The 18,369-nt window shown below is 37.6% G+C and overlaps 1 protein-coding gene across 1 annotated transcript; it reads right to left on the minus strand.

Annotated features, from left to right (window-relative positions):
• Nucleotides 1-735: 735 nt before the first annotated feature.
• On the minus strand, nt 736-14,952 carry CRY1 (cryptochrome circadian clock 1). Its single transcript, XM_010005852.1, has 13 exons — nt 14,945-14,952; nt 14,383-14,491; nt 10,667-10,809; nt 9,914-10,098; nt 8,529-8,617; nt 7,758-7,898; nt 7,349-7,660; nt 4,711-4,862; nt 4,411-4,613; nt 3,516-3,617; nt 2,317-2,409; nt 1,127-1,198; nt 736-1,030 (listed from the first exon to the last, which is right to left on the minus strand). The coding sequence occupies exons 1-13, from the start codon at nt 14,950-14,952 to the stop codon at nt 927-929; spliced, it is 1,713 nt and encodes a 570-aa protein (XP_010004154.1). The 3' UTR covers nt 736-926.
• Between the last annotated feature and the right edge of the window lie 3,417 nt (nt 14,953-18,369).

Genomic DNA, 18,369 nt, shown 5'->3' on the forward strand with positions numbered 1-18,369 from the left:
TGTCCCTTCTTGTTTCAGAACTTTGGCTTTCTCCCTAAGTAATTACTCTCTTAACTTGCCTTTCAGGTCATCTTCCTTATTCCTCTCAGAACAAGCTCACTGGGGGAAAGGGTATAATATCTTTGGCCTTCTCCTTTCTGTATTCTGTTTCTTAGGACCTTTATTTCACAACACAAAACTTAGTTATCACCTCTAGGTTGACAATTTCACATGTATCAAATTCCTCAATCTACTGCTTCTCTCTACAAATTTTCACGCCCATCCATGCATATCTATCTAGCAATGTCTCCTTCTCCACATTCAAGTACTTTTCACCACAGCTTTTCTTGACAAACTTTGGTGATCCCAGCATCCTGTTCAGGTTACAAGACCAACAACAACTGCTCAAGTCTTCAGATCTTTCTTGTTCCTACATCTCTACATGAAATAACAGCATCGTAATTTTGCAGGTTTTCTGCAGCCTCTCCAGAACATGTCCTGCTTAATCCACCCATACGACTAAATCTCTAATCCAGGCCCTGAACTGTTTAAACTGTGTTAGACATCTGATTCAGGTCAGCAAACATCTACACAAACAGTGCTACTGGCACAACTTCAGGTGAGAAGCAGGAACAGAGAGTAACTGAGGCTACATAAGCAGCTCTGCCAATGTATGTCAAACAACAGTTTATCCACGTCTCCTTCACTAACACCTCAATCTGTACCTGATAATCTTTGGTTTGGTTCTATTTTTATAACTACTTACTTCATACTTCATTAACTCTCTAGAGCCAGGATTTTGTATAGCTTGCTAAATACAGTACCTGAAATTGAAATTTTTACAGCAAAAACTTAGGATCCATTGTATTGCAGTGATATGAATGTTACCATGGACAGGAATTTACTCATTAACAGGATACCTTTAAGGTGTCTCAGACCTTACCAGTTTAACTTGCGCTCTGTCGCTGGACTTTTGGTCCAACGCTCTGCGTTTCTTCTTCTGGATTTGGGCGTTTTCCTGCACTAATGCCAGTACCAAGGGTTGTTCTTCCTGATAATTTAAAAATCAGTATTTATATTAAGGCTCTGTTGCACCTCTATATATTCAGCAAAAGCATTTTAGTTTTTCTGTTGTTCTTTAAATTACCTGCTTGCAATAAGTGCAATTGCTGATTGTCTCCATGAGCATAGTGTAAGATACTACTTGCTTGACAGTAACCTGTTCAGATACAGTAGATATTTATTATAATAAATAAAATTTAGAACTGCAAGCAAGTGCACAATTACATTCCTCACACCAAAATGGCGCCAAATTATTTATTTCCATCATCAATAAAATGCTGCCAGAAACCATGTGGAATGCAGAAGAATTCTTATTTAAAAAAGAAGCCTTATGGCTTCCTACAGTGGTTTAATACATATGCACTTATATATGCACAGTGAACAGTGTTCAGTGCGTACATATTTATGCATTATATTTGCAGTAAGCAGATTTGTTAGATATCCAAACACCTTAAAGTTGTTATAAATTTTAACATTTGTTCTGCTGAGTCCCCTCATTCTTTTTATTGTTCTGTTACAGCAATACTAGAGAATCCTTAGCTTAACTAAGCTGTGAAAAATTATATAAAATGCAAGTAACTTAAAGAAAGATGCCAACTATTTTCTGGTTCACATAAACTATCCACCAGCAACCTTGACACTGAGCACTCTGCATAAATAGTGTAAATTCGAAAAATCAGTTGCAAGGTTTCTTATTCTGAACAGATAACTGTGTGTTCAAGTTATGTTCTGGATGCTTAAACAAAAACACAGATTACAGTCTTTCATCATCATTAAACACAACCTCTTAAATCCGCATAGAAACAGTTATGCTAAACGTGACTGCAACTTTGACATATCACAAACCACAGCTTAAGTTTCTGTATGGTTAAAGTAACGAAAATTTGCCTCCACAATATGGGACTATCCACACTGTGGAAGTTCATTACATATGGAAAGGGTGGCAGTGAAATCAGGGAAAAGATAACATGCAAATTTTGCTATCAAATACACAAAACAAACTGCTTTCTTTTGGTATCTTTCACTTAAAGTACCCTAGGATAATGTTTATTCATTTTTGTTTAGTCACACTGGTGATTCCTCACTCAAAACATACAAATACTGTTCTCAATGAGCATTTTAAAGATAAAAGTGACAAGAACAGAAACAAGGTCAGTTCACGTTCAATACAGCAGCTGTCACCAAAAATCTATCCATGCTATTTTGATGTTTTGTCTGTTTTTCCATAGTTGCAAGGATTTGGAGATCCTCTACAGACAGGCATTGCCATAATACCTTGCTGCTGAATTCCACTTGCTCCTGTATGCAAGTCTCCCAGGGCACATGGCTGGACAACTGTGTGACCATCACCAGTTCCAAGCTGAGCTCCTGGAGAGGCAGGAAAAAGACTTAAACATAACAGAAGATACAATTACGGTTTTGGAATTTAAAATTTTGGGGTTTTTTTCCTCTCTTCTAGAGGTAGACTTAAAAATGGCTTTTTCTTTTTTTTAACCCCCAAAACATTTCAGAACAGGTCCAAAGCTCTCATGCCTTAGTCTTTCCAAATTCACACTTGGAAATTCAGATGAATACACAGTAACCTCCTACAAAAGGGATAAATTTCTGATGTGAGAAGTGTAATTATATGGGTACATTTTAAGGAGAAAAGAGTGCACATAACGTTATTAAGCCCTTCTTGTCTTCTAAATCTCTGAACTTAGAAGAAATAAAAGCTCAAGCACCCAGCTTTAAGGAGTCTAGGCTTTAATTCTTTTGAGAGGAACTGTAGTAGCTGAGACTAGTAAGATGCTTCTTCCTCTGCAATCCGCTTCTAACCTTGACTAAAGCCTAAGGAGAACACAAGGATAGTAAAATTCCAGTTCTGCTCTATCCTTTTACAATGAGGAGTCCAAGGTGTACATAGTATTCAAGAGGTTGATGCACTATGTATTTATACAATGTTAATACTGTTGGGTTTTTTTTTCTTAGTAACTAGTTAATACTAGTCTGTTACAATAAGAATGTTAGTAGTCTAAAGTATTTTCATCAAAACTGTATGATACATTCTATATTAAGTTCTTTGAGATACTGTCCACTGCATCGTAGTTGATATTATTGTAGAATTGAAGTCTAGTAAGCAATCTAATGCTAGCATTAGAAAACTTCACAAGTTAACAGTTCTGCCTTGAAAATTCACAAATCCCTCCTCATTACAAATATCAGGACACTTGCAGACATCTAAAAGAAAGTAACATTCTAATGCTTTTCAAATCAAACTGTTTGATACATGTTAATAAATACTTTCTAAGAGGAAAAAACCTCTTAAAAATTCTTACGTGTTTGAGAAAAAATATCTAAAGGTGTATATATGCAACTACTACCAAATCTAGTGAACGCATTTGCAAATGTTTGTGACTTGCACTGGAGACTGTCTTATGAAAACAGTTTTTTCTTACAATACGTGATGTCAAGTGCATTAGAATTGGACTGACCTCCTGTACTGCCACAACCAGAAACGCTTTCTCCTGGTGAATAGCCCATTAGGCCACCATTTCCATTCCCATTTGGATTCGAAGGCACTGTTGCAAGAAGACCTAAGAAATGAAATAAAATACATAACCATTAAGAAAGTCAGCAAAACACAACCAAACACAACAATAAGCACAGCATGCTTTTTTTTCCATGGTAGTCAACTCTCCACCCTCACCCCAGGTGATTTACCATTATAATAAGAGAATATCATAATAATCACAAGTAATTTTAGTTCAAAATTATCTAACAGGCATTTTCTACATCATAATCTGCATAACTTTTCCAATAATCGTTAGCTATATGTGTTTGCTACGTTGCATTGAAGCATAACTACATCCTGATCCAATATCCAGTATCTGAACATACTGACTGCTCACACCTCTCTGAGCAATACAAGTGCATGTGGTTAATCTCTTGGATTAAGAATGGTCTTTCCTAACCAGGAAGAATGCTATCTGAGGATGCACTGGCCTCTATCTGAGCAACAGCATTTGCAAATGCAAATACATTATGTTTGAAGTTAAGAATCACTATCATTTTCTAATCACTGGTATTAAAACCTCTCTGTACTAGAGTATCAGAACACAAAAAAGACACAGGTTAACCAAAAACTTCCAGAAACACACAGAAAAAAAAAAAAATCAGGTAAGATTTGGAAAGAGGCTCTCCACTTGAACCCTTTCTACTCTCTCTTGGTTACATCTGGTTCACATAAATGTTAGTTTATTTGGATACACAACCTTGGTCACCACACTGAGCTCACAACTCATTACCACTGCTATGGGACAATATTATTAATTGCTAGAATGTGAGTGAAGTCTTCAAATAAATAAAGGTGACAGCCTATAACCATACCCAGTCCTCTGTATCGTGAAAGCTGCTGGTAGATTTGTTTCATCCTCTCAATATTCAGACGGCTTGCCTCTGCATGATTTACCATTGGTTTGGGATAATTAACTCCTATAACACATTTTGCAGCCTTCTGGACACTCTCTGGGGCATTCCAAGGATCATAGATGTATTTTGCAGGGAAACCTCTAAGTACTGGCAAATAACGTCTTAAAAAAACAAAAGAATAGGTCATTTGGAGTATACAGCCACTTGACACTTTAAGCAACACCCATAAATTGATGCAGTTTCTGGCTTGTGAGTTACCTGATATAATCCCCATTTGGGTCAGTTCTTCTGCCAAAACCCACTGGACAGTAGCAGTGAAAAAATTGCTGAAAGAAGGAACTACAAGACAGCCACATCCAGCTTCCAGCATTCACACTCCAATCTGCATCAAGTAAGAGCTCTTCAAAGACCTTAAGAAAACAGATCAACAAGTTAGCATGAACACAGCACACCTTCAAGGCATCTATTTCTTCAGGAATCGTTCCAACTTTCTGAATTCAGCAGAGGAAACTCAGCTCTTGAACGCAGCACTTCAACACTCTCTCTTACCTGGCAACATTCACAGAACGCTTGGTATGCAATTGCAAATACTTACCTAAATGCCAAACTCAAGAACAGAAGTCTGACAGCCTGTTTGACTCTTAACCTGTAAAAAACCTTGTAGACATCTCAGAAAGCTATAACCACAAAGTTACACATTCTTGCACAAACACATCCTTAAAAATAACCCCCCGAAGGATAGCTGGAGCCTGGCTGCTTTCAAGTGGCATTTGTTGCTTTCAGAAGTGTTGCTTCATCACCTTACAACCAGCTAAACTTTGCAAACTTCCAGAAAACAGGGATCATACAAAGCATGTTTCAAACTCAAAGTGTTGGTCTGAATACCTCAACTTGCATGGTCTTCTTCAAGCATGCAAGGAGTCTTGAGAGCAGAATTCAAGAGTTTCAGGGTAGCACAAACATTCAGAAGGTGTATTCTTATAGGCAAATAGTTAATCTCGTAAATCACAGTTTTGAGAATGCACACTTACATTCCTGGAGGTATATGAACCACCAGGTGTGCTGAAGAATGGTGGGACAGATAATGAACTCTGGCCTGAAGACAAAAAAGGGACTTATCTGGTAACTGCTACCCCTATTATGTTAAAAATAACCAATGAGAAAGCTGAAGATTTGTGAAGGTTTTACTTTAAATCTGGAGCTCAACAGCTATGAAACATTCCAAGGTCCAGCACCAATTGTTTTTTAAATATTACCACAGACAATAGTAACTTGTATAAAAAGAAGATTCTCTGCTCAGTCAGATTCTTAGCAACACAGGCTAACAAGAAATAAAGAAAAGTCTTATTCTTTGAAAAAGAGCATTCAAGTACCTTTTATAAAAGTGCACAGAGACAGTTTCCAAAATGAGTACTTATTTAATACATATTTTGCAAGCTCTGATTTTCCTTTCAAATTTTGTTGTCTTCAAATGATCCAAATAAGCCATCAGCTTTTGTCATGTTAAGACCCTAAAACTTATCTTACTATTGCAACCCAACTTCAACTAATATTGTTCCCATAAAAAATCTAAATAAGGTAATGCCATTAAACAAGGCTCGCTCTCTCTCCAAAAATATGCAATAAGACACTCCTTCCACAGTATACATTGAATAAATGTTTAAAAAATTTGTCTAGTTATCTGCAACTATTTGGCAAAAAAAAAAAAAGTTTGTTTTGAGAAAGTAAAAGTTACCTTAAAACACTTTAAAAAAACATTTGAAATAGAAAGTGACTGATAATGTAACAAGGTCTTCAGCTGAACACAAAGTGTTAGCACACAACTGCTCCACTAGATGCTGCAATAAGACTTGGGAAGTAACATCACCACGGAGCCAGATTAGCTTCTGCCAGCTGCAGTCGTGTGAATGAAACCTCCTTCCACTGCACAGGTCTGGGCCCTTCGTATACCAATATGATTTAAAGAATAAGAACAAGTTGGCATTTACCTGTAATACACAGCTTTGTTGTTTGGCTGAACTACCTATGTATGTGCATCTTCAATGTCTTGTATCTCTGAACTGCAAAAGGAAAATTTCTAAAGCAGCTTATGTTGTTGTGTAACCAAGACAATTTTTTTATTTTTTTTTAATGAAAGATGTTTGCTTACATCTGATTTGTTAAGGAAGGTGACATTTTGTAAGATTATATACATAGAAAAATATGAGGCCAAAATCCTGGCAGCAAGTAAATTTTATATCTCAAAAATAAAACCCTATTTTTAATTTATTATCATTGCCCAGTAGAAGATGTGCTACCCTTCTAAAATTGTAAAACTTGTTCTAATCTGAGATTAAATTATTCAATTATTTTCTTCAGAAGACTGACATTTGTAGTTTAAACTTCAGTCTCTCTTGGATACTTGCATAGAAATTAGCTGCACTGAAACTTTAGCCAAATCATGTTGTCCCTACTCACACTTCTCACATAGGGTGAAGGGACAGAAATTGCTGAAAAGGCATTCTCAGGTTTTAGTTTTAATTCCCATGGTGCTTTCCCTCTGTGCAGAAGCAGATGCAACGTGTGAACAGAAACTGCTCATACAGTATGACTAGAAAGAAATTTCAATTATAAGAGCAATCTACGTTTACTCACCAAGTCTTAGGAAGAAATCTCAAAATTAAAAGAATTGCAGACCCATTCTGACTGCAAGAAACATACTAATATCCGAATAAAAAAGTAATTCAATAGGCAAAACTTCAGCACCCCTGGTTTATCAGAACTGACTTAATTTTGGACACAATTTAAGGTTTAAAATTCAGCTGACACCACGCAGTAACAACAATTCCAGAATTCTAGAATGACTACTGGAAACTTTAACAGGCACTTTAAGAAACTCAAGAATAAGAAACAATACCTTCATTCCTTCTTCCCAGCTAATCCAGAGGTCACCTCGAGTCAAAAAGCATGCTACAGCATGCCGGGCTAAATGGTGAATCCAACCTTCTTGACGAAGCTGTGTCATAATTGCATCAATCCAAGGAAAACCTGTCCTGCCTTCTGCCCATTTGGCCAAAGCTTCCGGATTTTTATCCCATGGAATTTGAACACAGATAGGATTCCCCTCCATTTTATCAAACCGTGGGTTGTTAGTCGCCGCTGTATAGAAAAATTCACGCCACAACAGCTGGCCATAGAGAGAGAGGGGAGGGGAGCTGTTCTTTTTTACCTGAAGATCATCATTAAAGGAAAACACTTCATCAGGAAAAGAAGCAAGAAAAATAGTGACATTTAAGAATGTGTAGGTGACTATATAGGAATTATACCTTTTTGTACAGATCTGTTAACTTGAAATAAAAGAGACGACAGGACAAACAGCCGAAGCGAAGGTAGGGACTGAGCCCTGTAGGGCTGGCCAGAAGGGAATTTGCATTCATTCGTGGTCTTTCAAAGTTTGCTACCCAAGCCTTAAGATAAAACAAACAAAAAAACAAGAAACAACACAAAAACCACACAGCAATATCAGACTACAGGCCAGGCAGCAACCTGTAAATACACAGGGAAAAATCACACACTCTCTATAACTGAATCCAGACACTGGGTAGATGATCACATTACCTATGATATCAAGTGGTTCCTTTTGAATCAGCAGAATCTCTAGAAGGTAATTCATCTCCATGCAGAAGGCAAAAATTGTCTTCCAGAACTAACTATCCCTTTCCTTTAAACACAGAGGAAACCTAGACAACTAGCAGCATGTTAGCTTTTAGAGGAACTCCGCTCCAAATTCATAACAAGTATGTTTCAAGTAAAATTACCTCCAAAAAAAAATAATTAAATCTTTTTAGTAAAAAATGGTATAGCAGACTTTCTCTAAAATTCAAATTTGAAGACAACCTGCTATCATCTTTTAAAACTGAGAAACAGCAACTTGCTTTACATCCAGCTTCATAACTGAGAAACAGCAACTTGCTTTACATCCAGGCCTTGAGTTCAAGTTTGAGGTTTTGATTTTTTTAAAACTTGCCCAACTATTCGGCAGAGAGCAACTATGTTTCTTCCCAGATACATTATCCTGGCAATCATACAAAGCATACCTTTCGTTCTAAATGTCTTTCCAATCGTGTGAGAGCTTCTGTTTCTCCCCCTGGCCATACTGCAGAAGGCAGACCATCTGTGTCAAAACCTGAAAAACAAATTGAAACAAGGAAATTCTTTGTTTGCTTTAAACCGTAGGGCAACAAAATTCTAGCATATTGATGCTTGACTACATTTATTGTATCTTGAGAATAACCCTAAGCTGGGCACAAAGCGAAGTACAAGTTTTTAAACAGTATGCAACCAAGTCTTATCAAAGCACATTCAATACCTCTAATTTGCACCAAAATCCAATTTTTACTTTTACATTAATTTACAAGGTTTATATGCTAAATGGTCTTACTTCAATTCCAATTCTTTTTTTTGCACCTATCATTTTTCAAGCTATTTTTAAGTTCTCAGCTCTGCAATATGTGGGCTACTCCCAAAAAACAACTTTTTTTTTTCAGTTACTATTAGGAAGCAAGAATTGCTATTGTAATTTAGAGAATGTCTAAAAACTTTTTCCATCAAGATATAAGCACGAGTGCTATCTTCAGAACATTCCTAGGCTTCATTGACCTTGACTAAACAACAGGTGAGGATTATTGTCAACCGGACGATAAACACAGAGGTGAGCTGCAAAAGAAAGATGAAAAGATAGTTCAACAGGTGTAGGATATAACACATCCAACTTTAGTTTAACCACCGTATGGTGAGATCTCTTCTTAAAAAGCCTTTTAAAGCAAGGTTTGTTGTATGAGAGTTCAAATGGATTAGAAAGTGCAGACACAGCTTAGTCAAAAGCTGTCCAGATCCTTTTGTTAACTATTTGGAAGTTGTACCACATTCGCTTGTATTTTGGAGGGAGCGTGGGAAAACAGGAGAGAGAGGCAGAGATTCATGGAACAATAACTTGATACTATTTCTTAAAAATGAATTTACAGAAACATCAGAGATTTCTTAAAGAAGCTTCTAGAATAAATATTTTCTGTATTATTAACTTCTGTGGGACTTGCAAGACAAGAGGTTTTTTTAATTACCTTGTAAAATGACAGATTAATGACCTGAAGAACAAAGATACCAAATGCATGTAACACAAAATGAAGTATGAAAAGCTATTATTAGCTTAATGATTACGTGGTACCATGGAAAAACGGCTGTGTTGCAAGATGCCAAACAGTACAAACTGTAGTTCGAGCTATTTGACCTCCCATTTCAAAGAAAACAACTAAAATTTATGGCACTGATTCTTCTTTTTTTGCCCTTTTGTATGTGATAAATGGTATTTGTTTAAGAGTTAACCATAAGTAGAACCTCTCTCGTGGCTATTTTAAGTACCACGGTTTTAGTGGTAGACTACACCTTCCTTGTTTCACAATGTCAAAGTAATCTTGGAACCTACCTAGCTCTTCGAGTGATGGGACACCGTATTTCTCATCATGGTCATCAGAAACTGGAGTGGTACATTTTTCCATTACTTCTGGGGTTATAGTCTCCACAGGCATCTCCAGAGGTTCCATTCTACTAATCAGGGTCTGGAATCGCTTGTAAGTAAGAGGAGGCTGTCCTCCATTTAATTCTATGATTCTGGATTGAAAAAAAATATTTTTAATTTTAAAAAAAAGGAAAATAAATGTGTCAGACAATAGTATGTAATCATTATTTTTATTTTAATATAATATACACAACTATATACAGACAGAAATATCTTCTTACCTGTATCTAGCATGTTGTATAAAATCAGTTATACATAGTAATCCAGACAGTTTGGACTTTATTTTTACTACCCTTTATTCCTCACTAGGGAGACATATAACTGTTTATAACCTATTCAATTATTCTTCACTCCTCAGCTGAGGGAAGTCCCTCAAGAACAAGGAAGCAATGAATATGGACAGCTCAAGGCAAAGAAAAATACAGATCAGCAAAGCAGCATCAGATCAGCATCATAACTACATAAAGATACCTCCCTATCACCTACAAGACTATGATATTTGCATTAAAAAAATTATCTTTTTTCCAAGTCTGATATTGAGAACAGTAGACAATGTAACAACTGCATACGGATTAGCACATGATATCTGACAAAATATTATATACAATTAATACTTTTTTTTTTCTCTTTTTTTAAAAATCAGATGTAATGGTAACCTACTTGTCTAGGTCATACAATGTATGGGAAATTCGAACAATGACCTCCACCCCAGCTTCACTTGCCAGCTTCTTAATGGCTGCATCTCTTTCCTTCCCAAATGGTTCAGAATCATATTCGATAGAAAGTTTTGCAATATTCCATTCCTGCAACACAGAACAAAAACATGATCCTTCAGCAAGTCAGCTTCTTGATGGAGGGCGAGGGAAAGGTGAACAGGAAGGACAGGGAAAGGACAGAATACCAGCTATTACCTGCTGACAGCGCAAGACATACACAAAAGCTCAAAACACATTTGGACACTCAGACTCACAAAAACAAAGCACAGTATTTTGGCACCTAAGTAGGAATCGGGTGTAAAAAAGCCTCTACTTATCTGCCCACTAATGGTGGACACAGAAATGGGACAACAACTGTGCCAATGCCGAAAACTCTAACCATAGGATCCACATAGCTTAAGAAACACAACAAAGGTGAAAGATGACAGAGGCTGTCTTCTGGACATTAATCAGCAGCAGTGTCCTGCTCTGCAGAAAAGCTTTTTGCATATGCCTGTCAGGTTCCATAGCAGAGCTGAAATTTTGCTAGGGGGGTACAGGGTAAAAAATAACCACCCCACCCCCCCCCAAACATTTTCCTTCTCTTCTCTAAACTACTCCTCATCCAAAAGAATGGACAATCTCCAAAATATCAAAATAAATTTTAAAAATTTGTCTCCTAAAAAGAGAATGCTTTCAAGTCTAATATCCTTCATGTCACAGATGCCGTTACCAAGGTCAGCAGTAGTAAGTGTAGGGGGGAGGGAATGAAGAAAGGGATCACTAATGGCTAAGGCTTCTGCAACATTAGGAAAATGGAAAGATGAAGTATTCACAGAATGATCTTCAAAAGCCATCCTGCCAATCAAACTCAGAGAAATACCTTTGTAATCCCTCAGAATCTTATTCAGTTGATTTAAAACACTCCAGCCAGGCTATGCCAGAGAACTAGATTTATGCGAGCGCCAGAGGGCACTCTAAGCTGTTCACCTAGGGTGCTGTTTCACTGCTGGACTCTCCAGCTTTTTCCTAGATGAAGTCCAGATGCAGCCCCGAAGATAGGCAATTCCAAGGAGTGCTTGCTCTTTGTAAGAAGGCTTGGCTTCTTCCATCATTGAGTTTGCCAAGACTGATGCAACAAGCCTTGAATCTTCAAGCAACCTCCTACACCCTCATACAACATTTATCTCCTGTTTCATAATGTAAAACCAATGTCTGACAGGTTCTAAATCTTTCTTTCCTCTGGCATATTGAAAACAAAACCATAAAAACTATGCCCAAGAGCCAGAGCTATGTCCCCAAGGGGGCCAAGTGCTACATGATGTGAATATACCCTGATCACATCAGCATGAACTAGGCACTTAGAAGAAGCATAGACACAAACTGCTTTGCACATGTTGCTGGATGCTTTTAGCAACACTGATGCATTTAAATGAATTAGAAATTGTTCCAATTCTATTTCCTTTATCAAGCCAGTCCCAAAGAGCTAGAGACACAGAGCAGATAAGGACAAACTGAAAAGAATGAGGCAAGAATCAACCAAAACTTAACTGGCTCAAGTTAACTAACAGGTCCAAATTGGGTGCTTGCTACCAGTGGAAGTTGCATCTCTGCAGTCAGATGGAACTGCCACCCTCAAGTTACTTAAACAAAAATCCCAAACAAGCAAAAAAACCCAAACACAAAAAAATCCCAAACAACAAAACTAAAGGAACTTGGCAAAGACCAGGAAAGTCCCCTGGTAAAAATATTCTGTCTCTATGTACTACTCTAAGAGGATGACAGCCTAGTACTATCAGCAAACTGTTAGCTACTAGTGCTGAAAACATGTGACACTGAATCCCAGTGTCTTCAGGGAAGCAAAGCTGCTCTGAAGGACTGGAAAGAGGAAAGCAAATAGTCATGCACACACACAAAAGACCCTGAAGGTCCTTGAGGTCTTTTGCAAGGATAATGATAGATCAGTGCTCTGCCTTTTGAAGGAATTGTCCTTCAGCCTGTGAAAAGGAGAGACCTACCAAAAAACACCTGTGAAACATTACTCTGTGGTAGGGCTCCTGACACAAGGCTCTGCAGAAGTTCCACTACCTCCTACCATTATTTACTTAAAGGTATCTTCTCCCAGCCAAAAAACATCTACACGGGGTTCTTCAGGGTCAGGATCACCACTCATCCTTAAGACATCTAATGAGGATGATCCGAAAAGCTTGGTTCAGTGTTATATGCCCTTCACTATATGGTGAGTGTCTGATGTACAGCTACTGCTCTTGCTAAAGAGGTTAGGAGATTAATGATTTGAGATAGATATATGTTCCAGGTAGTCTTCAGCCAAATGCTGAAGTCCTCAATAGCTTCAACCATGCCTCTTATTTCTTTGAGGATATCTTATTTCTTAAAGGATGTCCCAAAAACACCCTCAGTGAGCAAATACACAATAAAGACATAGATGTGAACATTATTTTCTGACTGCAGTACACTATCTATAAGGCAAGTTATTTACATTACCTTCTCAGCCTTTAAATTAATATTCTGAAAACACAGCAGTCTAGTGCTGTTAGGCATAGAAAGATCAGCCTGGTAGCAAGATCTGAAACAGGAACTGTCAAAGTAGCCATTAAAGTACTTAAGAAAACAAGTCAAAGGTCACTCAAATCCCAAAGGCAACACACACCACAGCAAGATCTTTGCCCGTATTAAAATGAAATCAAGCAAAATTTGACAGGCAGCTATAACAAGCTTGAATATCTGGGGAGTTGCAAGCAGCAACTACTGCCTAAATACTCCCAACAGGAAATTCTTTGCTGAGGGGAAATCAAGGAAAGACCAGTCCAAATATCACCCCGTTAGCATTTCACAAATAAAGCAAGAGAACGAAGATGGAAATTTGAGTTTTGGTTGAAGTTTCAGCTTGTTGTTGAACTTGGGAATAAAAATCCTGAACAGACTGTCTCTTTGGAAAAAATAGATCTTTTTTCCTCAGCCTTGCTCATCTCAGTCACCTCAATCCAGTAATTCTGTAAAAGCATTTAAAATCAATCTGCAAGGTTTTCATTGTTACTATCCTATTATAATATTCTTACCATAAATACACTATTATCCATGGAAGGCAAACAATTCTGCACAACTTTAATTTTCTCAATAATAAGACCCTTTCCCACAAAAGCCCTAAACTTCTTTGACTAGAAATTGTTTTTTACCTGCACTATCCTTTTACCAAGCCTACTCCCAGCAAAAAAGCTTAATAAACAACTTTTAATGGCCAAAAATCAACCACAGCAGATATTTGGCCTGAATAAAACATTGCTTTTACAGGTTAGGCTTTGAACCTAGATTCATATGCACAATATTATATATAAGTATTTCAAAGGGAACCTGGAAAGGAAAATTTAGTAATATACAATACCTACACTTTGCAAACCATTAGAAAACAGTTCCATTTCTGGAACAAAATAAATAAAAACTGTAAAGTCTAAAGGCAACTCAGTTCAGTTACTGATACACACATTAGGGAGGAAAAACCCAAATTAAGAAAAAAAACCTGAAGAGAAACTACAAGGAGACCATTAATTAGTTGCACAGATAACTTGCATTGAAGTATACAGTACAAGAAAAACATCTAGCTGAAATCAGTTTGTCAATCATATTTATGGACAGAAACAACAACCGCAAGTTGGCATTTACCTTAAAAAGTCTGGGGAAAACATCTGCTGGCTGCCCACGAATAACGAACAAACGTGAATTCAGTTTCCGTAGATTGGCATCAAGATCCTCAAGACATTGAAGCAGGAATCTGCAAGGAATTATAAAGAAATATTTATTTTCTGAGGCAACCCAGACCATTTTACAATAGAAAAAGGGAACTGAGAGGAAGAATCCAACAAAGGTTATCAGACCTTCAATATTTGGTCCATATTTGGGTGATGCATGCATGTTCACATGCTACTTACACATAGGTTACAGTACAGCAATACACTCATATATTTGATGATACATAATTCAGAATACCAAACTGCACCATTACTTAAGTTTTCACCTAAACACTACTCAACTCTGGAATGGACTAAAACATACTCAAGCCTTAACTAAAACTACAAGTGTTTTGTCACTCAGAAAAAAAAAAAACATACCACAAAAAAACCCAAACAACAAACAATCAGCTGTTGGCATACTGCTACTAAATCTAATCCAAGTCCTTACAACAGCAGCCTAAACTGTTACTAAAAACAGCATACCAGAGGATTACACGGCCATAATTATCCCTTTGGCCTTCATTTACAAAAATAGCCGTCTATATAACTGTTCCATGCATCTTGGCTGTAACCTCACCTGAAATATTTAATGAGCAAATCAGCAAATAAAGGGGATTGGGGAGGGGAAAGGCAGAGGGAGGAATGAGGCACTGCAAATCTGAAAGTCTTCAAGAAGAACAGGTAGTTGCAGAAAGGATGGTGAGACAGGTTAACATGTGCCAAGATTTACTAGTGGGTTGTGTAACTAAAAGTAATTCCAATGGCGAAAGTTGTTTAAGGGAAGAAAAAAAAAAAAAGAGGAAGGAGAGGAAAAATGGAAACTCTCCTTTGTGAGAGATGCTGGGGGTCCCCAAATGAGTGGGCTCTTGTCCAACATAGCAAGTGGCTTCCACACAATATTTTTCTTCATAGTGACAAAATTACCTGATCAGCTCCTGGTGAAAACTCTGTTGGCTGTTCTCACTCACAGAGCTGCTGACTCACCAAAGTGTGTGCTGAACAGGGCAGCTGCTGACTCAGAGCCTGCCAGTCATTAACCTCTGTGCAGGCACATTATTGCATCCCCTGCCATAAACCAAAAGCTACACCCAAAGGGGGGAAAATAGGAGATTCCCACACTGCAGGGCATTCTTTCTGAGAGAGCCTGCTGTAATGACACTGTGCAGGTGAAAGGCCAGGAGGATAACACTACAGAAGCAACTGCCACGGCCAATACATGGGAAAGCAAGTGCCAGAGGCCTGAAGACACTGTGCCTGCAGCCCAGGGAAAAGGTGCCAAGGTACCAGGGAAGAGCAGGCTGCACCACTGCAAGTCCCCAGAGCATTGGAGACAAAGCCACTGAGCAAACAGGCTTACTACAATCTGGAGTTCACAAAACACCTTGTTTTTTAAAAGTGAGTCGTAAAAAATAATCAATTACAATGAAAATGCTAAGGCTTCTAAGAGAGGTATAGCAGATGACTCTTGTAAACTTTGTGATATTTTTTACGTTTTCTAGAGATTTAGCAATATAGAAGTCATGCCTTCCTAACACACATGGCTTTCAGCTTTACATAGAAAAAAAAAAAAGGTATAGAAGGCTGGAAGTAAAATCCCCTAGCTGCTATTAAAATGCCTAAAATATGGGGTTCATTCGACCTGAAAAGGTAACAGCAGGCAAGCCTGAGAGGACCCCAGTATACAATGATTCAATGGCTTCTTGGCTGGCAACCATGCTTGTATGTTTTATGGCTGGAAGAAACCAAAAATGCCTAATTCTCTCAGTTTGCTAAATTTTGTTTTCAAACACATGTGGGGTAAAAAGACTATGAAATAAGAAACTACTTTACACTCATCTAGCTAGAAACCACACAGGGAACATTCTAAGGATCAGATGGGACTTGCACATGCTTCCATCAGAGACACTTCGGGCTCCATATTCCCAGGCCAAAGTCACTTCCAATTGGACTTTTCAAAGTGCAGCTTCGTTTTATCTTTTTTTTGAAACCTGGAATAACAGACCCTATAATTAATCTTATCTGTGTGAATCTTGCTTTCAAGAAGCATGTGCATTCACATATACTTCATAAATCACTATGAAGACAAACTGCAATAGTGTCCTGGATACCTTTGGAACAGTCCAGGAAAAAAGGGGGTATTTTTTCTTGGTTTGGTTCAATGGTTTTTTTTTGTTCTGGTAGTTTGTTTTGTTTTTTAAACTTCATATTACAGATTATAGGAAGAGGGTATGAGGAGAAACTGTTGCCCTAAAATGCTCAAACTATTCAAACTAAAAATCAGTCTTTCAGGAAACTGGTGGGGTTTTTCTCCTATTTGCATTTCAGCTCCGTCTATTTTCTCAGTGCCTTTTCCTCCCACCTGACTGTCCACAATATACAACTTCTAGTCTGGACTTGGCACAAAATCCTATGCAAGAAGATTACATGCACTGACCCTGTCTCCAATTCATATCCAAGATCCCTAAACTTGTCCTTAATACTGTTTAATACTATTTTGTGGGTTCCCCAAATCCCCTCTGTTATCTCTCTTATCTCTTACTGCACTCCAGCATTTCAGTCTCCATGAAACTTCCATTTATTTAACAAACATAATGGCGTAGATTCAAATTGTTAAACACATCTAAGGAAGGGAGCAGGAGAGTGGCCAGGGGACACGCACTCCGTCTACCTTAACACAAACGGAACAAATGAAAAACCGCCAAACCACAGCTTGTGTTGCAACATTCACTGAGAACACATTGTTCAAAAATAAGAGACCAAATTAAATCCTAGTGACCCTATGATATCTATAGCAACTGTAAGCAATGCAAATGAGTACTGCTTTTGACTTTCAGAACATAAATTCAGTTCACAAGTGGCTGCTCAGAATAAGGGCGCAACTTATTAAAAATACCTGAATATCTCAGTTGGACCAAATGTGTTTTAACAAAACGTGCTACAAGGCATTAATAATCTATTTTGTTTTCACCAACTGTACTTATGCTATAGCACATCTAAAGGCATTTTCTCATTAAAGTGTTATTAAAATGTGTCTAACAAAAGCCTTTACACAGATTTATAGAACCACAGAACAGTCCAGATTGGAAGGAACCTTTAAAGGTCATTTAGTCCAATCCCTCCTGCAGTAAGCCCTGCTTAATTAAAAATGAGCTTTCTTAAATCATTGCTTTTAGATACAACCCCTACCAAGAAACTTAATAGTTGAATCAACTACTTGCCATAACCAAAGTTTTCACCTCTTCTTTTTCATAAGTACCTTTAGAACTTTCAGAAGCAGCAACTAAAAGGCATGCTAATTAACATCTAGCTTTACATATATCCAGATAAGAATTACCTGGAATTTAAGGAAGGAAAATTCTACCTTTCCAAACTTCTGCATTCATCTAATGCATGTACAGATGCCAGTGTGAACAGATCTATGTGGAAAAAAAACCCGTTTTATTTGTAACAGCTCCCTGGGAAAACTTCTAATTCCTGCACTTGCTCCAATTTCGGCATTGAAATGCATTGCATTTATCTCCTGTCCTAGCAAATTAATGTTTCATCTATAACTTCCACATGTATGTAAGGGAGGAGTAATAACATCTCCACAACATGCACACACTCACACATATTACACATACTAATATGAAAATAATTTTAAAATAACACTCAGCATTCAGTGCACTGTCATAGTAAATTATGAAATCTGGAAGAGTTTTTAGTTTTCCAAGGTATCATTTTGACTGGTAACACTTGTTTAAAATGCAAATAGTTCAAAATTACATGCAAGGACACTTGATGCAGCACAGGACCACGCAGGTGTTTTGCTCAATGCAGACATTTAAACATAATTAAGAGCAGCATTCTACGACAGACAGGACAAAATTATTCCAGCTTTCTCCACAGCAGCTATGAAGTGAAAGCTACTAGGCTTAAA

The sequence above is a fragment of the Chaetura pelagica genome, unplaced genomic scaffold (assembly GCF_000747805.2).
Source record: "Chaetura pelagica isolate M959 unplaced genomic scaffold, ChaPel_1.0 scaffold79, whole genome shotgun sequence".
NCBI classification, from domain to species: domain Eukaryota; kingdom Metazoa; phylum Chordata; class Aves; order Apodiformes; family Apodidae; genus Chaetura; species Chaetura pelagica.

Coding starts and splice junctions, on each gene's coding strand:
- CRY1 (XM_010005852.1), bottom strand. Junction 3,618..4,410: donor TTCACGATACAGAGGACTGG/GTATGGTTATAG, acceptor TTCATTTCTTAG/GTCTTCTTGCAACAGTGCCT. Junction 2,410..3,515: donor TGGTTGTGGCAGTACAGGAG/GTCAGTCCAATT, acceptor CTGCCTCTCCAG/GAGCTCAGCTTGGAACTGGT.